The sequence below is a fragment of the Phoxinus phoxinus genome (genome assembly GCF_949152265.1).
Source record: "Phoxinus phoxinus genome assembly, chromosome: 21".
Classification (NCBI taxonomy): Eukaryota; Metazoa; Chordata; class Actinopteri; order Cypriniformes; family Leuciscidae; genus Phoxinus; species Phoxinus phoxinus.
Genome location: NC_136896.1, coordinates 17,548,579 through 17,576,047, shown reverse-complemented (window position 1 = coordinate 17,576,047; position 27,469 = coordinate 17,548,579). Strand labels below are relative to the sequence as shown.

The 27,469-nt window shown below is 38.1% G+C and overlaps 2 protein-coding genes across 2 annotated transcripts in view; both read left to right on the top strand.

Moving 5' to 3' along the window:
* The window catches only part of rsph10b (radial spoke head 10 homolog B), a 231,345-nt gene that overhangs the window by 162,341 nt on the left and 41,535 nt on the right, over positions 1-27,469 (top strand). The window lies entirely within an intron of this gene.
* On the top strand, positions 8,288-27,447 carry cyth3a (cytohesin 3a). Its single transcript, XM_079596135.1, has 13 exons — positions 8,288-8,614; positions 17,583-17,665; positions 17,892-17,956; positions 18,054-18,120; positions 18,239-18,357; positions 19,316-19,396; positions 20,135-20,247; positions 20,812-20,960; positions 21,052-21,163; positions 22,021-22,097; positions 23,079-23,150; positions 23,600-23,754; positions 24,841-27,447. The coding sequence occupies exons 1-13, from the start codon at positions 8,596-8,598 to the stop codon at positions 24,911-24,913; spliced, it is 1,185 nt and encodes a 394-aa protein (XP_079452261.1). The 5' UTR covers positions 8,288-8,595; the 3' UTR covers positions 24,914-27,447.

The window sequence follows — 27,469 nt, the reverse complement described above, 5'->3', positions numbered from 1 at the left end:
AAAGCCAGATAGCTAAGGGCTCAATGGCAATGGCAAAAAGCAAAGGCGACAAAGGGAAGCCTTGCCTAGTGCCCCTCTGAAGCAAAAATGGTGGTGAAACCACACCATTAGTTAACAGAGATGCCTGTGGAGAGACATTGTATACAATAGTTTGATCCAGGAAATAAAAGCAATCATCAAAACCAAAGCTTTCCATTACACGAAATAGATATCCCCACTCGACTCTATCAAACGCCTTTTCCGTATCTAGTACCAGAACCACTTCTGGCACATCTGAACTAGGCATCTGAACTAGGCATTAGCATATCTGCCAATCTGCTCTTGGGTCCCTTTTTATCCCAGCACACGTAACCGATTCAGGCAGCATTGATCTTCTTCAAAACAGACTTCTGTTCCGTTTTGAAGTCTGTGTTAATTTTTTACCTATACTATTATTTTATAACATTTTTTTAATAGTTATGCATTATTATTTCCTATATTATAATATTTATATACAGTAGGTATAAAAAGCAGAATGCAAAATCAAGCTGATGAGAAAGGGGAAAACAATTAAATATCATGATGTTAAAATATAAACTCACCATTATAAGCCACGAGACAGTGTCCCACTGATTTGTATGATGGGACGATACAGACTTTGCGATTTCGGCAATTATAAGATCATTACAAATCACACTGTACGACATGGATCTAATAAACTTGGGTATGACGTATGTAGACACAATGATGACACCTATTGAATCATAAGCTACAACATATGTTTTGTGTAGAAGAATAAAACGTGATTAGCATGTGCTAGTGGTAAACAAATAGAGCAAGATAAATGGTTTTTATGTGCAGTGAAAAAAAGAGGAGGAAGTGAATAAAGAGTATATTGATGCGGTCATATGGGGAAAAGAGGCCAACTTGGCATGCCAATTTTGTAAATTGAGCTTGAGGTAAAGATTTAGTGCCATGTCGGTTTGATCAATATGCCATTTCTTGTTGCATTTTTATTGGCTAATCAGTACACATAGGTCATAGCAGCAAGCACACTTGACTGTCTGTGAGATGTTCATGCTAAATTTCTGACACTTTGGTCGTAAGACCGTGACAACAGCCATCTTTGAACCTCTCTCACTGTACGATGTAGGACCACGGTTTTGGAACCACAACCACAGAAATTTCCACGATTGGTTATCTTTCGTCTGGGACAGCCCAAAATCGTACTATGTGTACCGGGCATTTGGATGCGAGGGAAGGGCACACCTGTGTATCCTCGCTCATGGCTGCACCCAAATTCTTAGGCAGCTGACTTGTTGCCCTTTAAGGCAATGATTTAGCAGGCAGCGTTTGTGCACGAAGGTACCTCACGAAACTGATATCAGACAGACTTCAGACAGGCAGCGTAACGGTTTAATGATCTACAGCTAAATAGAGCGAGCTTTGGTGATATCTAAGCGAATATTTAATTGTAATTTCTCGCTAGAAACAACATCAAAAGTGGAAAATGTCAAAAACTTACATTTACTCAAAAATCGCAATCGCTATTTTCAGACACTATCTTTATTTTTTTAGCTCAACTGTCAAAGAATGGAAGCACAGGATTGTGGGATATCAAAGGCAGCGAAGGACACATCTATGCTGCCTTTTAAAAAAAAATCGATCAGATGAAGGTATCTTAGGAGACAGGAAGTGAAGCTAACATTGGATTTGGACGTGCCTTGATGCCTTACTACCTTGGAATGCAGTCTCCGTAGGCAGCATTTTTCAGTTTTCAAATGCAGCCCATGACTCCTCAGGAAGCTTCCTAGCACCTCATTCCTCGCCTCCTTGCGGTGCAATTAGAGAATTGAGATATCCTTCAAGATGGCTGAGTTCGATCAGTTTCCGGGTCATGGGCTTGAGGTATAACCATAGACTGTAAAAAAATATGGACGTAGTGTCCATGACATCACCTGTAGTTTTCTGAAGAGCATTTTTAAAACCTAAAGTGGGCGGAGCCGGCCATCGCCATCTTGGCACTCCCGGATGACAGAATATGGGCAAAGAGGTGGAGCTGAGGAGCCTGGCTATCTGAAACCACGCCCACCTAGCTCGACTTATCGAGTTAGCTCAGGCTTGGGAGCTAATGCTATATGCTACTGACAGTACCAAGTGATTCTGTACAGCTATTCTGCTAGTTGAAAATGTATTATACATTAACTTACAATATTACTCTGAGAGTGTGTGTGTGTGTGACCGTGATTTATGTGCATACATGTCAGTCACTCTCTTATTACAGTCTATGGTCCGTCAGCGTGGCATCGCTTGTCAAGTTCGTAGAGAGCTTTATTATTCAGTCCATTTTAAATTCTGATTTTGGCCGCATCTCAAGTGGGTAAAAACATAGATATAGCCTATTACCTATGAAGTTCAAGTAAATGCACTAGAAATCCGCGCTCATGTGCATTTATTGCATGGACAGAGAAAGCACCGACGCCTGCATGATTTCATCTGACGGTAACATAATCATGTTATAATCTGTTCCAGAGCAACGGTACCGCAGAACGAGTGTAGCCTTTATATCTATAGATGTTTTTAAATCTGAAAACTCCAAAAAGCAACTAAAATTTCAGACATCCATTAGTGCATGTTCACAGAGGAAAACAACTGAAATACAGCGCTGGTTGTTCTCTCGAACGATACTCGACGACAATGACGGAACCCAAAGACATGGGCGAAGTAATGGGTGTATTCAATTGTGAAATAATCCCGAAAAAAGCACAAACACGGCAGAGATGGCAAGTTCAGCAGCTGGAATTTACTGAGGTGAAGTGACGGCTAACAGCAGACAAACGGCTAGAATTGACATCAGCGGCAACCTACCTGTCACTCGAGTGGCCACGCCCTTAATAATGCAGAACTTCAAGGCTTAATATAATTTAAACGGATGAGTTAGAAAAAAATTCACCCCCCTCACAGGTTTCATGAAGGGCAAAATTTGCTGTATAGACCAAAGACACTTTTTTGCTCCAGGCTGTAAACATGTTTTTTTTCCACTGTAAAGTTGGGCATTTAAACAGATTTTACCCACTTCTGCAGCCAGCCTCAAGCGGCCAGTCGATGAATTGCCGTTTAATTCACTTCCGTGTTGGTTTCAAGAGAGGGAGGTTGCCGCTTGGGTATAACCCATAAGGTACTTGAAGTACTAACCCATCTTTCTAGAGCAAGCGTTTTGCGAATCCTGCATTGAACTCCGAAATTTGTGAAGCAGTCGTCAGTAAAGTGACGTGTTGAGGGCTGGTAAAGTTGTTCACGGGAGGACATAGGCGGCATTATATGTAAATGCATCTCCTAGTGACGTAGAACCCTAAAGCAGTAGGATTCGAAACCCAAACGACTCATAAAGGCGGTTCAGAGTCAATTCTTTCTTAATAGGGGCCATAATAGGGGCCGAAAACCATAATAGGGGCACTTTAAATATTTGTATTGAAAATGTGCAATTTGTACAACCCACTGTCCTCAAATTCACTACATAATATATTGATAATAAGTCAACTTTCATACTTCATGGAATCCATCAACACCAGACCCTTCAACTCCGCCCACTCGATCAGCCTCACCCGAATTCTAATTCATCACACCTCTCACCATCACAGTATTTAACCCTCATCCTTCCCTCTGGTAATTTTGACCCCAAAACTCTTTATTTTTATTTTTTATATGTTTTAAAAATTGAGTGTTCATCAGAAGGGTCCAAGAAGAATAATCAAATCTTCACAGGATTCGAAGATTAAGAATTGTCGCACTTGAACCACGAATACACAAGAAAAAATTTATGGATTCGAGGAGTTTTGTGGTTGACATTTAAAAAAGCAATAAATCCTTCCCTCGCGGGCCAATCTGAGGAATTAATGGAATGCGAGTGTCACAGTCTTCGTCTGCACCTGTCTGTCTTAGGCCCCGTTTACACGATGGGAAAACGCAGATATTTCTCTGCGTTTTGGCCTGTCATTTACACGAAAACGCCGTTTTTATCCCAGAAAACGATTATTTCTAAAAACTCCGGCCAAAGTGGAGATTTCTGAAAACGCCGTTTATATGTTGTCGTGTCAACTGGGAGAAACGGGGTTTTAGGTTCTCTCTTGTCGATTCTGAGGATTCTGATTGGCTTGCATGGCTTTATCCTTCTCCCTACACTGCCGCCCATAGGTTTAGCATAGTTATAAAGGCGCTCGACGGCGTATTTATGCGGGTTGTGTGCACGATGTTATTATTGAAAACGGAGGGGAAGAAATATTCGTTTCTCTAAATACTATGTGTGTAATTCTATGTGTAAATGTGGCCTTAGTCTGCACTACACTTCCCTGAATCCCTTGTGTCTCCACACATGAACTCACTCCCTCAATTATCCACCCGTTCATCGTCCTCATCATCTGTGTCACCTGTCTTCACCTGTGTTTCCTTGTCTGTTTCCCGCCACCAATCTGTTACCATGGACACTGATCACTTCCTCACAGCTGCCTGTCATTTGTGTTCATCATCACAGTGTATTTGAGTTCCTGTCTGTTATCAGTTCAGTGTCCAGTATTGTTTGTGTTTTACATGCTGTCTCACCTGTTCCTGTGTATCCTGAGTTTACATCATTAAAGAAAGTATTAATTCTACGTTCATCTCCATCATCCTTCCTACCAGTTGTGACAGAATACCGGAAACCGAAAGTAATGGAGGAGGACGCTATGGAGGCATTTCTGTTTGATCAGAATGGGAGTTCATTGGAGGAGTTTGTGGAAGTTTACCTGCATCTACAACAGGATGTTTACTGGGAGGAGGAGTTTTTGAAGCAACAGTTCTGGAGAGGACTTGATGATCCACTAGCCCAGATACTGCTGCTCAAAGACTTGGATCGACCTTTTATTGAGTTTATGGACAGAGGTCTTTGGGTTTGTGGTTCCTCCCTCACGGTAACACCAGCCGATCCAGAAGCAGATGAGCAAGTGCCTGTCGTCTGTCCAGCCGATCTTGCACTTCTCTTCACGCATGCCGAGCCAGAGCTTCAAGTCCCGCCTGCTGAGCCAGATCTTCACGACCTGCCCGACCTTCACGTCCAGCCTGCAAAGCCCGAGATGATTCGCGCCTGTCCAGCCGAGCCTGCTCTTCACGCCAGTCCAGCCGAGCCCGCACTTCACGCTAGATCTGCCGAACCCAAGGCAGTATACGTCATGCCCGCCGCGCCTGGGACTGAGAGTATCATGCCTGCTGAGCTTTTTCCATTAATCCCGTCTGGCTTGGATCTCCCTCCACCGCTGGTCCCGTCCAGCCCAGAGCTTCCTGCACCGCTGGTCCCGTCCAGCCCAGAGCTTCCTGCACCGCTGGTCCCGTCCAGCCCAGAGCTTCCTGCACCGCTGGTCCCGTCCAGCCCAGAGCTTCCTGCACCGCTGGTCCCGTCCAGCCCAGAGCTTCCTGCACCGCTGGTCCCGTCCAGCCTAGAGCTTCCTGCACCGCTGGTCCAGTCCAGAGTCTGTTCACGCCATGTCTGCGCCGCCTGAGCCCTCAGTGACCGCGACACTGGCCATTATGTGGTGTGTGTGGGCTACGCACACACTGGAGCCGGTGTCTGTCCCTGAGCCGGTGTCTGTCCCTGAGCCGGTGTCTGTCCCTGAGCCGGTGTCTGTCCCTGAGCCGGTTCCAAATCCTGTCACTCTCCCCAAGTATTTTTTTTGGGGGGGGGGGGGGCTATAGGCCTCCGCCTGCACCGCCCGAAGGGTCCTCACCGCCATGGCCGCCTGAAGGGTCCACACCGCCATGGCCGCCCGAAGGGTCCTCACCGCCATGGCCGCCCGAAGGGTCCACATGTCACAGTCTTCGTCTGCACCTGTCTGTCTTAGTCTGCACTACACTTCCCTGAATCCCTTGTGTCTCCACACATGAACTCACTCCCTCAATTATCCACCCGTTCATCGTCCTCATCATCTGTGTCACCTGTCTTCACCTGTGTTTCCTTGTCTGTTTCCCGCCACCAATCTGTTACCATGGACACTGATCACTTCCTCACAGCTGCCTGTCATTTGTGTTCATCATCACAGTGTATTTGAGTTCCTGTCTGTTATCAGTTCAGTGTCCGGTGTTGTTTGTGTTTTACATTCTGTCTCACCTGTTCCTGTGTATCCTGAGTTTACATCATTAAAGAAAGTATTAATTCTACGTTCATCTTCATCATCCTTCCTACCAGTTGTGACAGCGAGGGATGCTTCAGTACACATAGAAAAACCTAAAAATGCTCAGAATTCTAACAAAAAATGCTAAAACTACCAAAAAAATTTTTTATAATGCCTTACACGTGTATCCGAATGCATACTGAAGAGAAACTGACTTTAGGGCCCAGCGGAACTGCTCATTTTCTCAAAATAGAGCTACAGTGGCAAGAGTCATGAAATATGTTACATTATTATTTTCCACAAGAGGTTGGCAAAGACACCCAGTGTAAGATATTTTGAGCTGAATTTAAAAGGTAATGCATGATATTGTGTTATTTTTACTTTGTTAAAAGAATGTGAGGAATGTGCTTAAATTACTATTTATCATTTATTGATCAAATCTAGTAATTTAAAGGTATATAAAATAAAAAAATACCATAAAGTCTCCAAAATGTTGCATTAAATAGACAAAATATGATAAAAATGAAATAAAATAAGCTTTCTGGACAAAAAAAAGTAGTATAATTTTAGGGCTTTGGGTAATTTTGACCTGCGAGGGAAAGATGTTACAAAGTGCAAGGGAAGGTCCACACATCACTGATCACTACCTCTCAATTTATCCGACCTACTCATCTGTTGAGATCTCTGTTCGTCAGCCTTCGCCGTCTTCAGTCCCCTTGGGGGACTGCAAAGTACCTGCAAAGTACAAAGAGAGTTAACCACGAGATAAGTCATTCAACCAACCTCTCGGTGAAAGCTTACCTGTTTCTCCTGCTTGTTCTGTGCTTCCTGTAAATAAACCATCAGTGTGATTGCATACCTGTGTTGTCTTCTTCTGTCCACTGACAATGCTATTGTAGACAGGCTAAACAGGTTCTCTACAAACAACCTGTTGTCAGCTGTTTTTTAAGAGATTGGCATTGATAAGTCTATTCAGCACCAGCTCCATTATTAAACCAAATAAATGTGCATCTTTGTTTCGCAAGAGTGAACTGGGTGTTACAAGTGAAGTTCATGGGAGAGTTTTTTTTTTTTTTTTTTTGCCCTGGAAAAAAGGAAGAAAATGCAAACAACATTATCTTCATGAGCTTCAGCGGATATCTGTTTCCCACACAGGATGTCATTCCCACCCTGAAGCCCCTGTTTTCCCTACACCTACTTCATAGTTCTTTCCTCTCGCACAGGGCCTGGCTGTGTGCTGCAGTCACAGAACATTACGTTCTGCTCTTTTGATTCTCATATCCAGTAATATCTTGCATAACATATTCGGATGTGATCATTTAAATAATTAAAAGTCAGTTTAGGAGACACAGGGACAACACTTTTGAACAGAAGGTTTACAACAAAGTTCCTTTGACTAAATTATGCCAACGGCAAAACAAAACCTGTTTGTTAAGAATTCCAAATAGTGGGGCATTCAAATCCATGTAAATGAACTGAAATATCAGAGGTTGTTGCTTAAAAGTGGCAATCACCTTTTTAAGCTATTTGGATGTTGCAAGATTTTTCGGAAAGCCACAAAACTCTTTGCACTTAAGATGGAATTGATAAAATGTAAGAACTGAAATTCATGACACAAAAGCGGAGAACTTGGAGAGACCATGACCTCAGCTTACCTGGGAAATTGTGTGACTAATACTAGCTGACAAGAGGTGTCCGGAAAACAGGCAAGTTCCTGTATTTCGTACAGTCATTGTAGGGGCCTGGTAATCTTCACCTCTTGCTGACATCACTCTTGCATATGAAGCTCAGGATATTGTATATTACCTCATTAGGTCTTTTTCCAGGACATATTTAGTTCCATTTAGAGACCATTATATTTAGTTTGAGGTCATATTATATTATTTTGAATAAAATAATTATCATATAATATAAAATAAATATAAAGCATGCCTTTCTCTCTTTCAACATCAACATAGAATGACTAAACAAAAATATAGACATATAGAATGTTGAAATACATTCTTTTGGATTTTATTTTAATATATACAATATGTCGCCAGTATATAATATATATATTCTTCTGACTTGCCCTCGAGACGTTTGCCTGACATTGCTTATTTAGAGTAGATGTAAAGACCAGGACGCAATCACTCATCAGTCATAGTATAGCTATACTCATAGATTATGGGGATGGGCGGAGCCTCTATTCGTTGGCTAAATGAAGCTGTTTCTTCTCACAGTCTCTCTGTGGATGAAGGCGGATGGAAGCTGGCGTACAGCGGGCTGCATATTAATTCGTTTCACCAGGATTTATGTCCGTCTATGCAGCAATTTATGGATTATGCGAATTACATTTAATGCTGCCCCTCAACTGGGTTACGCTGAGCTCAGTGTGTATCCTAATGTGATTTAATTTTGACCAGTGTGAGAATATTAGGGTTGTAATCTGTTACTGCAGGACGTTATTTACATCAAGTCTCTTCGCAGCATTAACATGGATGAAGATAACCGAGGTAAGGTTTCTGTTTCTGTTTTTTTTTTATGCTGTTCCAGCATAAGCAGCTGTCAGTCTCTGGTTTGTCTCAAACCGAGTGAGCTGCCTATCTAGACAGCATGTTTGCGCGTAAGGCGCGTGCTGTTGATTGGAAACGCGCTTTGATGCCCAAATACTATATAGACAACTCACTCGGTTTCCTCACTGTGAATATAACCATTATTCATCAGCACAACACGGGGTGTGTACGAAGAAAAAAGTACATTTTAATATAATATTTTCTACTATTCTTACTTTTAATAGGCTTTATTATTATCATCGACTGGATCATTAGTGATAGCCTACTTTATTTACACTTTAACAGTTTCTGCTTTATATGAAAGGTGTTTAATTTTTACTTGAAATTGTGTTCTTATTGTCAATATGTTGTCACAGTGTTTGATAGGAATTTGAACATCAGTCTTATTCCGTTCATGGCTGTCCATATGTAGGTCGTCAGTTTGTTTGATGTGGAGATTCTTTGAAGTAGCTCGCGAGATGTTTATGAGTACAGCTGTGGTGCCAAGAGGGATAATGAGGCATTTAATTAGTCAAGTGCTCGTTTTTTATAGAGCTCTGCATAAATAACAAATTTTATTAATTAGAAAATGCTGCTTTTAGAATTGAGCAGTGTCACATGAGTGCCATGCTGCGGTTGCATTGTAATATAACCAGCGGGGTTGACATTCAACACAACAACACAACTGGGAGAGTGATGTTGCTTTATACAACAGTTCAACAAACAATAAAGTAACTTACATTTCAGACAAAAAAAAAGTTAGTTATCTTCTCCACCAAAGGAAATGGTTCCAAAAGAAGCTACAACAACGAGCATTGCTTGTCACAATGTTTTTATTTTATTTTATTAAATCCACTCCATTACATTTTGCAAATCAATACGCTCAATTTATAAACATTTATTAACAGGGTGCTTCCGAAAGCTGAAAAATTATGCGTTCCAAGGTATAAAGGCATCATGGCAGTCCAAATCCAATGTTAGCTTCACTTCCTGTCTCCTAAAATATATTAATCTGATCGATTTTTGAAAGCAGCATAGATGTATCCTTCGCTGCCTTTGATATCCCACAATCCTCTGCGTTCCATTCCTTAAAAGTTGAGCTTAAAAAATAAATATGGCATCTGAAAGTTGCGGTTGTTGGTCAGTTTGTGTGTTCGTTTGTACGTTTTTGTCCAACTTTTTCCACTTTTGATGTAATTTAGCAATTCAATATTTACTTGTTTGTTATCACCAAAGCTCGCTCTATTTTGTTGTAAAACATTAAACTGTTACGCTGCCTTAGAATCTGAATATCAGAATACCCCCCCATGGACATCCCCCACCCCTGGAACCACCACCAACCCCAATGTTAGCAGCAGAAGTTAAAAGAGGAAATAAAAAAAAAAGAAATTACATTGAAATTAAAATGTAAATGACAGAAATATTCTGAAAGCTTCTTCCACCATTTGAGATATTCATGTATTTTTTTTCTAGAATAGTTACAAATAACTATAGAAACTATGGTATTTGGGTGGATACTATGGTTTCCATGGTAAGTTTTAAAGGACTGTAAGATATTGTTTATTTTTTTGGTTTGTATTGTTCTTTCTTTAGATATTACATTTTAAATTTTGACAAATTAAATGTAACTTTACTACACTTATTGTAGCCACCTGGTCCATGGGATATTTTGTGATGACCATTTTGGAAAGATTTCAGAGCTTGCACATTTTGTTAATTTGAACACATTTTGGACAAGCACCAGTGGGCTTTCAGATATTTCTCCAATAACTCTGTTTGCAATTACTATATTACTTTGGAGATAATGCTAGTGATTTGGTGTAAGGCTGTTACTCTGTGAGAGTTGTTTAGGTATATCAGTGTAAAAAAAAGAAAAAAGACCCAGAAACTAGACCTAAAAGCCAGACATCTCAAGCACCTTTGAGCATGCAGCCAGTTACGTTGCTATGCTGATTTACAGCTGTAATCACTTTATCTGACAAAGACCAATTTTAAATGTCTACAAGAACAAGAAAGCAAGGAGATAGAGGTACCATTAGCTCAGTAGGTCTTTCCAGTTCCTCTTGTATCATGATCCTGAAAACTTCAAAGCCTTGGACTCAATGGCTAGTTTGTCTTATCTTACCGTGGGAAAAACCAAATGGAGAACCATTTTCCATCAGTTTCTGTGACAGATGGCTGACTGCAAAGAAAGACTGCGACAAGGAGAGCGAGAGCCCTTTTATCAGAACCACAAATTGATGTCCTTTTTACTTCTATACACTGAATTAATAATAAATTGCAAATGTGTTCAGAATTCTGGAACAAATCTTTTTTTCTGATTTTCTAGACTAATTTAAGTCGTAAAAGTTAGCAGGATATAGGCTATACAAATTTAGCACATGGTCTCTGAGCCCTCCCTTGCTCTACAGCACCCCACAAATTCCCAATGTTAATCTGTGGTGAAACATGGAACTGCAGCGCTTGCTAATTGAGTCATTGGTGCAGATTTCAGACTGCCGCGCTTATTTTCACGTTTCTTTACGTAAACCCGGCTTCAGACCAAGACGATCAATCCACTTCAGGTATGTGTAGCTTATATTAGTCTGCACCAGGTCAGTTACTAGTTGGCATGTCTGTTCTACCAATGTGGAGTAGCATATTAAAATTAATGAAAGCGTACATCCTTTAGTTTAAACATGCTCATGTGAATAGTATGCATAAGCTTGTTTCCGCCACAGAATAAAGATATTTTAAAAGATAATTGCGACTTTAAATCTCACAATTGTGAGTTAACACCTTTCAATTCTGACTTTAGTTCTCAGAATTGCGAGATATAAAGTCAGAATTGCGTGATATAAAGTCACATTTGCGAGAAATAAACTTTTTATCTTGCAATTGACCCTTCGCCGAAAGCTTGATTGACAGGTGATCTGACCAATCATACTTCGCCATCTGCCATTTTGTCCGACAAAGCAGTCAGGAGAGTTAGTAGATTAACATGGGAGGATTTGAACTTGAAAAACGGAGTGTACTAACGTCAGTCTCCTCTCTGCTCCGCGATGTAATTTTCACTGCATGAGGTGTGGCGTGAGAGCGGCATAGCTTGTCGGACATAGCGACAGTAACTAGGGGGGGCGGGTTTTTGCGAAGGGTCAATTGCGAGTTTATATCTTTTTGTGAGCTATAAACTCACAATTGGAAGAAATAAACTTTTCTAAACTTTTATAAACAATTCTGACTTAAACACAATTGCAACTTTATATCTCGCAATTCTGACTTTATTTCTCCCAATTGCATGTTATAAAGTCTGAATTGCGAGATATAAACATGCAATTCTGAGAGAAAAAGTCAGAATTATGAGTTTATTTCTCAAAATTGTGAGTTTATATCACAATTCTGACTTCATAACACACAACTGCAACTTTATATCTCGCAATTCTGACTTTATGCATTTCTGACTTTATAACCCGCAATTGCGACTTTATATCACGCAATTCTGAAATAAAGTCAGAATTGCGAGATGTAAACTCACAATTGTGAGAAAAAAGTCAGAATTGTGAGATATAAAGTCGCAGTTACCTTTTTTATTTTTTATTCTGTGGCGGAAACAAGCTTCCATAGAATAGCCTTTATACGGCTACAGTTCTGTTTGTGATGAATATACTTTGTTTTCCTCACTGGAATTCCTCCACAACTTGCAAAATTCTAAAACAACATTTGAAAAACTGGCATTCAATGCTTTTGTCATGTGTACTAATGTCTGTCAATCACCATTAGAGCGCCACCCTCTGGCTGAATAACGCAAGGACATTACAATCCTGCCAAAATTGCATCTGATTTGTTCAGCGATTAGAATATAAAGCTTACAAAATGTTTATCATAAACTAGCGTTAAGACCAAGAATCTGCCCTACCTAAATTATGGCCAGGAGCCACTACTTCTAAGGACCAACAAAGGGACAGACTTTCTCAGACTGATTAAAGGAGAGACCGTGTGGCCTGGCACTCATTAACATTGTCTGTGTCTGATGGCACCAGTGTCTGGTCCAGGCTCTCCTGAGGAGCCGTCTGGCACCAGGGATGACACAGGCAGTGGTCAAAACCTCATCAATGGTGTGACTGCACCAGCAGAGATCTGAAGGACACCGTGCCTGGCAAATCTGCTTAAGGTCAAGACAATGTCAGCCATGTTATTATTATCAAAAACATTGTATTTTTTCATTTCACTGCTGTGTAATATCCATTCTGATTACTGATAGGTCTGAGATGTCATGCTCCACAAGATTTGATGTTTATGTTTGCTGTCGATTGAGATTTTGATATGAGGTTTAATCTGTGAATATTACAGACTTTAAGATGATGTTAAACATTGATCATGTGGTTGCATCCTGATTATTGTCATTGGATGAAGAAGGAGAGAGAGCTTTTAGCGTTCAGTGTTTGTTGTCTTCTAAGTGCCACATATGGAATTGATTTGAGGAAAGTCTGGAGGGCCTTCCAAGACGTTTTATGAGCTATAGCACCAGTTGAATGAGTGGATGGGGAATTACTGTTATTGAATGCAAATATTTTCATATTTGAATAAAAAATGTGAAAGTGGAAAGTTAAAAACCTAAATAACTTTTTGTTGGGGTTGTCAAACCCTTTTGTCCCAGCAGGAGATTTAAAAACAAACTGTCAGTAGTACAAAAGAGCCTTGTCCAGTTTTCCACCCACTGAGTCAGGACCGTCCCAAAGCCCCATCTCTTTCATGTCAGGAATGTTGGATTCGGCAGCCGTGCATTTTTGGGCATTACGTCTTTATCATTTGCAGGTTTTGTTAATGCAGAAAGAGACATTGAAGGGGATGTGGGTGTTAGAGACAGATTTGGTCTATTGTATAATATTTTATAAAAAAGAAAATGTAATACTGTTTAAAAGTTTTGGGTCTGTAAGATTTTTTTTAAAACATAAGTAATTTCTTATGACTGCATTACCAAGGCTGCATTTATTTGATCAAAATTACAGTAAAAACAATAATATTGTAGAAAATTTCTTTAATACATTTTAAACTAGGTAAAAAGAAAACTTAATTTATGCCTGCGATGGCATCTTGCCGATTTGGTGCTCTTTTCTTTTTATCCTCAATGTTTAAAACAGTTGTGCTGCACTGCTGCTATATTTGTGGAAACCGTGCAACTACTTTTTAAGATTGTTAAATGAATAGCAAGTTTAAAAGAACAGCATTTATTTGAGAAATAATTTTTTGTACAATGTAAAAGTCTTCACTGTCACTTTTGATCATTTTAATGCGTCCTTGCTGAATAAAAGTATTAATTTCTTTAAAAAAAGAAAATCTCGCTCACCTATAACTTTTGAACACTATTTCAAAAGTATTTTATAAAGAGGTGCTACATTTTCTATTTTCGGAAAAACCCATAAAACAAACGTCCAGGGTTGTTGGTTTTACATTAGAACGGTTGCCTGGCTTCATCCAATGAATAAAGACTCACCCTAAAACTGTGAATCTAGAAGCAGATGTTGTGGGTATATCCCAAATGTTTCTTTGCTAATACTGTTATTCGATAAATACACATCCGGGGGTCTCTAAGAGGATAAAGAGAAGCACACACTGTTCAGAAAGCAACTTTTTTTCTCTTTTGAATAGAGATAAGCTCTCTGCTCATTCCATCTGTCTCACTGGTCAACAGTGATGTAAGTATCTTTCCTTATTCTGAAAAACAGGGTATTAAGTGTACAATTAAATGGTATAAGAAACCATCTAACATGTCTTTCAGGCTCATATAATCTCTGAAACTTGGCAGCTGGTTATTATCAGCTATATTACTGTAATATTTTCATGAGCATTGACAGATGCATTATGAAGCGATATATATATTGGGCCAACATATAGCCCAAATAAGCCTTTACAGGCGCTTCGTGCATTTTTATGTTGTTTGGATAGGATAGGCTAGTGGCTGGGACACATCTACTGTATGTGTGCCACACACTTCCTTTCCTGTGGGTCCTGGTCTGAGTGTGTGGTTAATATCAATGGGTAAGCCTGTGGATTTGGAGCAGCTGGCAGTCTATTGCGAATAAGGATAAGATATAGTTAGAGGGATTGAGGCCAGTGTGTTTATTTAATGGGTGTTAGAGGCCAGGATGCAAAGCATCCTGCAAACCCTTAATATCCAAATTTACACCCAGAACGTCAACATGAATCCAATTAATCTTTTCCTAAAATTGTATACAAAAGTTTGGGGTCAGTGAGATGATTGAACTTTTTTTTTTTTTCAATGATTTTACTTTTTTGTAATCAAATGTGACAGTAAATACATTTTTAAAATAATAAATACTGTTCTTTTGAATTTTTTATTCGCTGAAAAATCAGGATTTTTTTTATCAGTTTCCTTAAAAAATATTTAGCAGCTCAACTGTTTTAAACATTGATAATAATAAGAAATGTTTCTTGAGCTCCAAATCAGCATATTACAATGATTTCTAAAGGATCGTATTACTCTGAAGACTGGAGTAGTAGCCTATGGCTGCTAAAAAATCTGCTTTGTCATAACTGTAATAAATTACATTTTTAAATATATTAAAATAGAAAAATATTTTGAATTGTAATATTATTTCACAGAATTACTGTCAGCATCGGTTGAAGCAGGGATTAAATAAAGAGCTGGATTTAGTTCAAGAAGAAACAAAATAGGAGGAATCTACAATACAAACTAATTAACGTAAAGAACATGAATATAATCAAATCAATTAAAAACTATAACACTAGAAACAGAACTAAAACATGTCCAAAAACACCCAAGAACAAACTCAAATAAATGAAATTAATGCAGCCTTGTTAAAAGATAAAAAGATCTTTTTTCAAATAGTATACATAAAAAATCTTACTGACCCCAGACTTTGTTTATAGCCTGTGATTTTCAGTTGAATTTTGTGTAATTTAGACAATGCTGAATTTCAATACACTGCAGTCTTTTTCACAAACAGCTGTAATTGTTTCCAAGCAAAGTGTCTCTCATGCTGGTGGAATGAAGCTTTGAATTGACAGTTTTGCATGCAGTGGACATTCCTGTTTTCCCCACAAGACAAGGTGCAGGGTGGTGATGTCATCACTAGTGACGGATGGTTTAGCATTTATTTATTTTTATTTTTTAATTCAACATACAAATTATATGAATAATATGGAAACCAGCTTGATAATCTTTAAATAATGTCTTCCATATAATGCCTCAATGAAGACAAACTAATTTTCACCATGAGCCTCAGGCAAATGTGGCTTAATTTCATTAGAAGGGAATTTACTTCTGTTCTAGTGATTTTTGCCAACTCCACAGGCAAGTTATAGGCACATAATGTTCATATCAGGAAGGAATATTCTATTTTTACCCCATTTCTTCCATAGTAGTTACATTTGACCATATCCAGACCCTGTTGCGTAATGAACAAATGGCTCCTCATTAAAATGTAGTATGGCTTTTATAATAAAAGAATGAAAAAAGAGCTCAGATTGACTGCAATGAATCACCCTATAATGTTATTGTTAAGGTTAAACCTTGATTCATGCACTCATTCTCAACTTCCTCTCCATTGTCATGAGGCAGAACCAGACAACCGCAGGAAATTCCCCCCTGCCCCTCTTATTAGCCCGTCTCTTGTCTAATCCTGCTGCGCCCGGGGTACAATTACATAATGCACTCATAGTGTCCACATTTACAAGTACTGAGCCACAAGCAAAACACTCTCCTACTTGTGAAAGTAATAAAAAAAATTAGTCAGTTCAGGAGTTAAAGGAACACTCCACTTTTTTGGGAAATAGGCTCATTTTTCAACTCCCCTAGAGTTAAACAGTTTTACCGATCTCCAGGTCTGGCGGTAGCACTTTTAGCATAGCTTAGCATAGATCATTGAATCTGATTAGACCGTTAGCATCTCTCTCAAAAAAATTACCAAAGAGTTTCGATATTTTTCCTATTTAAAACTTGACTCTTGTACTAAGACCTTGTGTAAGACCGACAGAAAATTAAAAGTTGCGATTTTCTAGGCCAATATGACTAGGAACTATACTATCATTCCTGTGTAATAATCAAGTAACTGTGCTGCCATACCATGGGTGCAGCAGCACAATGATATTACGCAGCGCCTGATAATAGTCCCAAGCTAAGAAACTTCCAACGTGACCGGTGTCCACTAAGTTTGTAATATCATTGCGCCTCCTGGTACGGCAGCACAGTTCCTTGATTATTACGCAGGAATGAGAGTAGTTCCTAGTCATATTGGCCTAGAAAATCGCAAATTTTCATTTTCTGTCGGTCTTAGTACACGATGTTACTACAGAAGAGTCAAGTTTTAAATAGGAAAAATATCAAAAACTATTTTTTTTGAGAGAGATGCTAACGGTCTAATCAGATTCAATTATCTATGCTAAGCTATGCTAAAAGTGCTACCGCCAGATCTGGAGATCGGCTGAATGGATTCGAAAACGGTAAAACTCAACTGTTTAACTCTGGGGAAGTTGGAAAATGAGCCTATTTCCAAAAAAGTGGAGTGTTCCTTTAATTGTCTGTTGTGACTTAAGTATCTGAAACCTCCACAAATGAGATATGCAACACCAGCAAATGAGTATGTGATAACTCTGTACGTTTGGGGTCGTACCATAGGTGTCCTGAAGAAGTGAAGCACTTAGGCTATGTAAAACACTTGTTTTTTCCAGCCCAAATGAAAAGCTTCCTTATTGAGTCGCTGCTCGGTTTTGGGCTGCAAATCAAGGCTAGTTGAATTAACATTATTTATGAGGATAAATGTGCTCTAGATTTTTATGTCTTATACAGCACTTTGGGAATTGAGTTTAGGTCAGGGATATGGCTATACAGCTTCTTTGGATTCTTTGAATCTTTTTTTGGTTAATATTATTAGATGAACCTTTAAATGTCACAATTGTCTCTCAACAGTGCCTGAAGATCTTTCACTTGAAGAGAGAGATGAACTGTCCAACATTAGACGAAGGAAAAAGGAGCTGCTAGATGACATTGAGGTATCAGCTTTAATGTTGTCATTGTCATTAGGATATCTCAGTGATTGACATTTATCATGTCACCCTCACCACAAGTTCCCACTAATGGGGGCTGGATGTTATTTGTGGTGTGGTGGAATGCGTTTTATTTTACATTACATTAAGTATGAGATTATTAAGACTTGACTTAACTTAACTTTAGAACCAGTGCTATAACTTAAGTTACGACTTTTTCTGATTCTTTCAGAGGTTAAAGTTTGAGATCTCAGAAGTCATGACAGAGATTGAGAATTTAACATGTGTCAGGGAGACGTAAGTTTCTTCTTGTTCTTACAGATTACAAAGAGTTGTTTAGTATTGAGACGAAGATAATATTAGTTCATATTTGTTATTTTACATCACATTACAGCAAAAGCACTCAGAGGAACAAGCAGATTGCTGTTGGAAGAAAGAAATTCAATATGGATCCTAAAAAGGTATTATGGTTGTTTTCTTTATTTACCTTGCCATATAGACAATTATGTCTTGGGTCAAGTATTATGTTGAGCTTAGGCAAACATCATGAAGTGGTTAACATCTCAAACATCCTCGCAGGGAATCCAATTTCTTTTGGAGAATGATCTTCTGCAACACACACCTGGGGACATCGCTCAGTTCCTCTATAAAGGCGAAGGCTTAAACAAAACTGTCATAGGAGATTATTTAGGGGAACGGTAAGTCACATCGCTCTCGCTCACATGGCTAGACCAGTCTTTGTGTAAAATATATGTGTGATGTTAGATAAGGCCTTTCCATAAAAGATCCTGCTCTCAGTCTCAGGAAATGACTTCCCCTATTTGAAACAGCTGAGAATGACCACATGTCCAAAACAATATTTAGCATATCACCCAGACAGCATAAAGGCGCCTTATCTCGCCCTTACCGATATATATCTCAGCACATGATTAGATATAAAACATTATTATTGCCTCGAAACAGTGCTACATCTGTCAATATCAATTCAAATGAAGGTATGATTGAAGCCATAAAGGTTTGCAACAACTTAGATGCTCAACGTCATCCCCTGAGGCAGGTTTCCTGAATAAGTAGACAAAAAAGAGAGAGTAAGCTTGAACTACAGTGCAATAGTTGTTAGATATAAAAATAGCCTTGTCTACATAGGCATCCTGTCCAAGTTGATAACCGTTGTCTTGGCTATGCTCTAGCCTGAAGTACAGTTGCGCAGTCATCCATTTCGTTTGCTACTAGAAAGTATGGTCATAAAACATAGCAATTACTGTTAATAGTATTTACGAGGAGGAGCTGGAAGCTGTAATTATTGAGTTTGGAGACGTGGTTCTGTCTTAGCTTGTGTAATCAGGAATATGCGGTGGTACATCTCTTCATTACACTTTATGTTCCTATCACTGCTTTTTAAAGACCTTTACATATTTTCAAATTATGATTTTTATATCCAAAAACCAAACATGGTCTTACATGATTGTTCTTGTGCACATTTTGTATTTGGTGTGAAACCTGTTGTAGAAAACAGAAAAGAAGCTAATGAAAAGCAATCTCTTTTGATTGACTTCAGATAAAAATAAGCGAGTGTGTATCTCTGGAGATTGAGCTTAGAGCAAATGAGGAAATAAGTAGGCTGATGATTAAACATTTTTTTCTCATTATTTTTAGAGATGACTTCAACATTAAGGTTTTGCAGGCGTTTGTGGAGCTTCATGAGTTTGCTGACCTCAACCTGGTGCAAGCGTTGAGGTAAGAGCTGTTTTGTCCACCTTTAATGTGAGCATCATCTTTTAAGATCTGCATTGTATTTAAATATCCAGAACTTAACCCTATGTCATTTGTCATTGACACGGAGCACGTTTTTGTGGTTAAAAACGCAGGTCAGTAGAACTAAAAAAAAATGCAAGGTCTAGAGACTCTTTCTTTTTTCTTTTTTTTTAAGTTGAACTAATTTGAACTTGAGCGTTATGTTTTTAGAATGGCGTTTCATGCACAAAATGCTGCAAAAGATGTGAACGCAATGGTCAAGCAAAGCCGTGTATCTCGTGTTTACATAGAGAAACAATGGAAAAAGCGCCATGAGATGGAAAAATGCATTCTGTGTGCACGGCACCTTAGAAGTTTTTGTTTGAAGTTATGAAAATTGTTCAAAACATTTCGTTTTTTAAAATGTTTAAAACACTTATTTTCCTTGGTTATATAAATGTTACAGAAAATGTTAACTAAACATTCAGTTTTAGCGTTTTGCAAAAGCTATTATGTGGTAAAATATTATTAAAGACTAGAAAACTTTGAATGAATGTTTCTCGCAAAGAAAAATGAAAGGAGACAAAATATTCCATGATTAGAGCACAATGTGATCAGAGACAATTATTGTCCTTGTGTTACTCTATGCAAATAAATTCATACATACTTTCATGAATTCCTTGAGAGAAAGGTCCATCAAATATTATAATTTGAAGTGTCATTTCCATCTTTCCCTGTCAGGCAGTTTTTGTGGAGTTTCAGACTTCCCGGCGAAGCACAGAAGATAGACCGAATGATGGAGGCCTTTGCTGCTCGATATTGCCAGTGTAACCCAGGTGTCTTTCAGTCCACAGGTACAGTATGGCTTCTATCAGCAGTCAGCTTGACTTCTACCAGAACCCCTCATTTTGGCCCATCATTGGCTTAAAGCTTTTACTCAGCCTTGTAAAAAAAGCCTCATTCCCAAAATATTTCATATATAATATTAAAACTGTATACCGGCAGTTTGCATTCCGGGCCCAATCTCTTGAAGTACAGCACACTCCGTACAAAATCTGCTCCACTTCAGCTTTATAACTGCAGGGATAAATATCGGCAATGTTGAAACACACTGTGTTTAAACAAAGCGCAAAAGTATTATTTATTGATAAACAGAGTCTGTGAATGTCCAAAGCATTAATATCTTTCTTTCAGCATGGAGTCATGCATAAATATGCAGAAACATTCAAAAGTGGCCTGTATATTGCATCAAACTCTCTGCTTTCAGAATGTATCATTTAGCAGTCAACTAATAAAAAATTCAAACATGAAAAAAAGAGGGTTGCATGCTCTTCATATCTTTACATACATGCTCCATTTAGTTTTCCAATCTGGACCTGTAGAGCTGACCGACTGACCCGAGTTTCTTCTCTCCACAGACACTTGCTACGTTCTCTCGTTCTCCGTCATCATGCTCAACACCAGCCTCCACAACCCTAATGTCAGAGACAAGCCCACAGTGGAAAGGTTCATCTGCATGAATCGGGGCATCAACGAGGGAGGAGATCTGCCCGAGGAGCTGCTCAGAGTGAGTCTCTGCCTCATGCTGTGATGGAGAGAGTTGCAACTTATGTAATGATAGAACATGCATTTACATATTGTCTTTTTCCCCCCCACAGAATTTATATGAAAGCATTAAGAATGAGCCTTTCAAAATTCCTGAAGATGATGGGAATGATCTAACTCATACATTCTTTAATCCAGACAGAGAGGGATGGTTGCTAAAACTAGGTTTGTATATCTGTTAATCTGTCTGTCTGTCTCATAAAACTACTTCTATCCATCCATCCATCCATCCATCCATCCATCCATCCATCCATCCATCCATCTATCTCATTCTAAAAAATGCTGGGTTGTTTCAACCCAATTTTGGGTCAAATATGGACAGACCCAAACGTTGGGTTAAAAATGTAATTTAAAAATGTAACCCAACGGCTGGGTTTGTCCATATTTGACCCAAAATTGGGTTGAAACAACCCAGCATTTTTTAGAGTGTATCTATCTATCTATCTATCTATCTATCTATCTATCTATCTATCTATCTATCTATCTATCTATCTATCTGTCTATCTATCTATCTATCTATCTATCTATCTATCTATCTATCTATCTATCTATCTATCTATCTGTCTATCTGTCTATCTGTCTATCTGTCTGTCTGTCTGTCTGTCTGTCCTGTCTAATTATATCTATAATTCTTTCATGGTTTCAAACTTGAGTTCCTCCTGATTTCTTTATACATTCTAAAAAATGTTGGGTTGTTTCAACCCATGTTTGGGTCAAAATATTTTTTAGAGCGTGGATTTAATTTATACTGGTATTATCCAGCATCTCTCAGTGTTTATCAGGATTGCATAGATAATGCTGTCATTGGCAGACCTTTAAAGCTTTTATGGCACTTAAGTTAAGTAAAGATCCCTTAATATAATCAAATATTTTGGTAAATGTTAGTTGGTACAGTATGAAACAGGGACTATACTAATTCCATGTCATGCCATGATTTATTTACAGTGTAAAGGTTCTGCCACTATGTAAGCCCTTTTTTTTTTTTTTTTTTTTTTTTTTAATCTGTGTATTTGAACTTGCAGGGGGAAGAGTGAAGACCTGGAAGAGGAGGTGGTTCATTTTGACAGACAACTGTCTATATTACTTTGAATATACAACAGTAAGTAGAGCTGCTTGATATCTCCTGCTTGGGAAATGTAACAGACAGCAAGATATGAGTGAAAATAAGGAAGGTCATATAGAAGCGGAAGTCAGAGAGAAAAATAGTGAGTAAACAGCAAATAAGTGATTTGTTCAGTTTCTTAGCAGACACCAGCATCCTCAAAGCACACTCACTAAAAAAAAGACAAAACAAGCACAACGTCAGGGATTTGACCTGAACAAACTGGCTAGTTTAAATCAAGACTCAATGAAATGACTTGACAGGCACTTTCTTCACTTAGTTTCAGTTGGTATTAAAGGAATAGTTCACTTAAAAATGAGAATTATGTCATTTATTCACCCTCAAGTTGTTTCAAATCTGTATTCATTTCTTTCTTCTGCTGAACACAAAAGAAGATATTTTGAAGAATGTCGGTAACCAGACAGTTGATGGACTCCATTGACTTCCATAGTAATTTCTTTTTCCTACAATGAAAGTCAATGGGGTACATCAACTGTCTGGTTACCGACATTCTTCAAAATATCTTCCTTTGTGTTCGGCAGAAGAAAGAAATTCATACAGGTTCTATATTCTAAACTCCTTGAATCTCCAAAAATCTGTGTAGTGCAGGATGAGTCATGTGCATGTTAAAAATGTGTACACATGCAATTTTGTCTGTTTATGAGTACACTGGCATATACATGACCTCCAAAGTTAACGCGCATGGACTAAAACTAGAAAAACACTCAAAGCAACAACCTCCCCGCTGTGTCATCTCATCAGCAAAGTGGAAGGAAATAAGGCATTCTTTCCCTAGCTGTGTGCCAGATTTAGACCAAGAGACAGACAGTTGTTGCTTAATGTGCACATAGTTCCCTCACTTTTTTAATCATGCTTTTAAATCTCAGTTAGGGAAACATATTGCAGATTAAGTCCTATGACTAATTGCTTTAATAACAAATAGACACAGTGGATTTAAGGTATATAATGTGTTCACAGGACAAAGAGCCTCGGGGGATCATTCCACTGGAGAATCTTAGTATAAGAGAGGTGGAGGAACCAAGAAAACCAGTATGTTCCTCTTCAAGCGCTCGGTTAAACTATATTGTTTAGGAAGTATTTAAAGGGATAGTTCACCCAAAAATGAAAATTCTGTCATCATTTACTCACCCTCAAGGTGTTCCAAACTTGTATGAATTTCTTTCTTCTGCTGAACACAAAAGAAGATATTTTGAAGAATATGGGTAACCAAACAGCTGATGGACCCTATCAACTTAAAAAAAAAAAACTATGGAAGTCAGTGGGTCTCATCAACTGTTTGGTTACAGACATTCTTTAAAATATCGTATTTTTTGTTCAGCAGAAGAAAGAAACTCATACAGATTTGGAACAACTTGAGGGTTTGATTTAAATTTTTGGGTGAACTATCCCTTTAAGAAGAATCCTACTTTTAGTCCCCTTAAAATAGTCAATAAGAAATGAAGAAGTAAAAGTGACCGTTTAATGTTTTGACCTTTCAGAATTGCTTTGAGCTTTACAATTCCAGTCATAAGGGGCAAGTAATCAAGGCATGCAAGACGGAGGCTGACGGGAAGGTGGTGGAGGGGAATCACGTTGTCTACAGAATATCCGCACCCACGCCGGAAGAGAAGGAAGAGTGGATCAAATCCATCAAGTAAGGCTTCACCGTGTCAGGCCTCATTATTCTCTTCTCAGATAACCGATGTGTGTCGGCTGTAGGTCATCTACACACACCCACAGATGCTCAAAGAGGGGCATTGACTTCTCTTATCATAGAACATCGCCATCGTGCAGATAAGATGAAGCGAGTGTTTCCAGTGTTTTAGACCTTGGCTGTGCACTGCAGAAATGTTTTTTTATTCGTTTCCCAGAAATGCTTCAAATAAGATCAATTTAAACTGCATAGGATATTAAGACTTGCTTTCAGATAATTTTGAATTTATTTCTTAATTTGTGCACAAATCTAACACAATTTAGTGAGGTTCATTCCTATTATATATATTTATATATATATTATATATAGATTGATTGAATGAGTGGATAGATAGATAGATAAATCAATCAATTAATTAAATTAATTCACTGAAAACTCCTAATATCACAATTTGAATTATTAATTATTAATTACATTTATCTTGCTTTAAGGATGTTTTGACTGGAAAAAAGAAAAAATTTAGGGCTAAGAAACTTATTTTACGGGTGGATATACAAACATCACACTAAAGGGCTGACAAGACTAAAATGACCCACGTCCTCTCAAGGTTAAATGGTTTTTCCTGAGGATAGATCAGCATTTATCACTGGAGAAAGGGAAGCCAAAGACCACTTAACCTCTTGCTGTTGGCCATGGCTCTGGTTTTGTTTTCCTGCTTGGTCTAAAACAGTTGTAATTGAAATGATGTATGTTCAGGTCTTATAGTATATAGTGACATGAAGGCCATGTGTACTATTATTGAAGATCTGTGGCTTTATAGGCGCCTAGTTAACACATGTCCTCTGACTCAACTGGGATTGTGGAACTGTTCTGTGGTCAGTTTAGCCTTGTTTTACAGCAAATGCTGCCTCAGCATGTCCTGTGGGACTGCCGGGAACTCTGGGCCACCCACATCCTAAAGGACCTCTTTTTTTACTTTTTGTAATCAGGTTCGCTGCTTCCAGAAACGTATTGTTTTATATGGATGTGTACTTTTATTAATAACATGATTCACTTGTATAATTCTTAACTGTTGTCTTCATACAGGGCAAGCATTAGCAGGGATCCTTTCTACGACATGCTGGCTACTAGAAAACGGCGAGTGGCTGCTAAAAAGTGAGCCGTGGACCTATCGTCGTGGTTTTAAGGATCACTCTTTAAATGTAAACCTTCACATGGGGTCCTGCATCCTTCAGGTGACTAATAGTCAGAGGCAAGAGCTCTCTGAGGATAAAGAAGGACAAGATTTTAAAAATGTTGGTGTCTGTAAAGGTCATGTGCTTATCTAAAGGGTATGTACTTAATGTTTATCTCCAAATGAATTGTATTGGGAGTACAATGATGGTAATGGATGCCATTATATGCTGAATTTGTGTTTGTCAAAAAGAACTTTAAGAGACTGACTTTGCCACAATATATAGAGCGAGTAGCGCCCCCTGATGCCTACATGGGAACTTTACTGTCTACTATCACAAATTTCCAGGTATAGTTATGTGGAGATGTTCTCAAAGAAGTCTAAATTTAAGATTTGGCAAGGAGTAGATGGCCAATAAATGGATGTAATATACCAAACTACTGGTGATGTCACTTCCACTCATGTTTTTTTGTACTTTAGGAGGTAGTCTATAAATATAGTAAATAGATCCATTATGACAGGGAATCATGCCGAGTATACTTTTTTTAGTGCTATCATGTAATATAAAATTTAATTAATTGTCTTAATTGTATCAGTAGTTTTAAATGGTTTTATGTCATGCCATAGTCATCAAAATCAGCAGGACTGGTTGCATGAATTGAAGAGAAAATAATCAGTAAGATTTTTTTTTCATATTATATTTATTATGGTTTAAGGTCCTTAATATACAATACTGTAAAACAAAATGATGTTCTCTTATTATGCTAATTATTTGATGCCTTTTCAAGAATACAAACACCTGTTTGTATTCCCTTTTTGATTTATATTGTTGCCGATTTAAGTTAACATATTTTGTTGTATTTATGTAGTATTGCCAATCTGTTATATTAATCAATTTTTTGGTTTTGTTGTTTTACTATGTTTGTAAATAACACACACACTAACTGTAAACCTACCCATCACAGGAAACTTTTCTGCATTTTTACATTTTCAAAAAACATCACTTAATAGGACTTATAAGCTAATTTCCTTATGGGGACAACAAAAATGTCCCCACAAGATCAAAGATTTCTGATGTGGCCATTCTTGTGACATTTTGACCCCCCAACATAGGGAATACCTGAACCAAACACACACACACAAACAAAGTAACATCACAAAAGCCATATTCAACCTTTTTTTGGAAACTCCATGGATTTAAAACTGACGTATATGCAATTTTTGAATGCAGCTAATCAGCTTTTGAGCTTTTAAGTGAAGACTGATAACTCTATAAACCTGAAACTAATTTTTACTATGGTTTATTGCAGAGCATAAAGGGAATGCTAGATTCACTCATCACACTGATTCTGCTGTCCACTGTTAGAACATGAATCCATGATACACATTAAATCAATCCTTCTTTCTCTATAATTTCAGCTAGTTTAAAGTGAACACAGTTGCATGTTATCATCACTGTCCAGTTCCATGTAGGGCAGCAATACTAATGAAATAAAGAGAATATGATTTATGACACATAAATATTACAAACAGTACCAGTTCCTTTTCTAATTTTACCTGTTAGCGATAAGCCATAAATGATATGCAACCAAACCCATCTGAAACGTAAGGTTTAAAATTGAATAGCTGTATTATTATATGTTTTTTAATAGGCATATGTAATGTTGTATTATTACAGAAATGTAACAAGTAAAATGTCCTCACTTATATTCTGCTTAACATTTTTTTATGGTAAATATGCAGCATGCTCCTAATACTGTATTTCAGAACTCTCTGTATGTGTCAGTAAATCAGAATTCAGATATCTTAGATGGAACATACAGGTCTCAGTCCTGTCAATCAAGCCACATGACCTCAACTCATGACCTCAAGAACTGACCCAATAAAACATGTTATGTTGAGATTCAAACAAAGGTCCGCTTCCTGTATTCTGCTTTGTGCATCTCAGCAGGTTCTTCTCACTAAAACAGCTGTGGCAGAAAGGGAGCAAGATTTGGGCTGGTTTACTGTCCCTGCTGACAGATACAGGAAATTACATGTGTGACGTAAGGAGAAAATTTGGTGTATTGATCCATTTTACATTTTGATCAAAACAAAAAGTTACATAGTTCACAATTAATATTTGTGCAGTTAGTAAAAATCTAAAGTTAAATAATTGAAGCATAATATAAAGCATCATTTTCTAAAATTCATGTTACGAGTATTGGCAACCCCTTCCTTGAATACTTTGATCTAAGATAATTTCTCCATACAGAATATAGCAAGAAGATAAACAGCCAGTTTTACTCATATTTATAAAGGACGGCAATATTAATGGAGGGTGCTTTAAAAAAATCACGTAGCCATCTTGTATTAGTTTAGTAGCAATAAGATTAAAAGTTTAGCATGTTATTGCTTTGCAAGTACTGTACTCTCTAACCTATTTATGATCTGTGTGGTTTTATAGTAAGCTGCTTTCAGTATGTTTTGCCCATAAGCATAACTGTATTGAGATGTAAATAAATTATCATTATAACCTGGTTTGCTGGTGTATAGGGTAGA

What these genes read in the sequence shown, in the direction of transcription:
- cyth3a (XM_079596135.1), top strand. An exon ending in AGCTGCTAGATGACATTGAG is followed by an intron (nt 17,666 to 17,891) that starts GTATCAGCTTTA and finishes TGATTCTTTCAG; the next exon opens with AGGTTAAAGTTTGAGATCTC. An exon ending in GAGTGGATCAAATCCATCAA is followed by an intron (nt 23,755 to 24,840) that starts GTAAGGCTTCAC and finishes GTCTTCATACAG; the next exon opens with GGCAAGCATTAGCAGGGATC.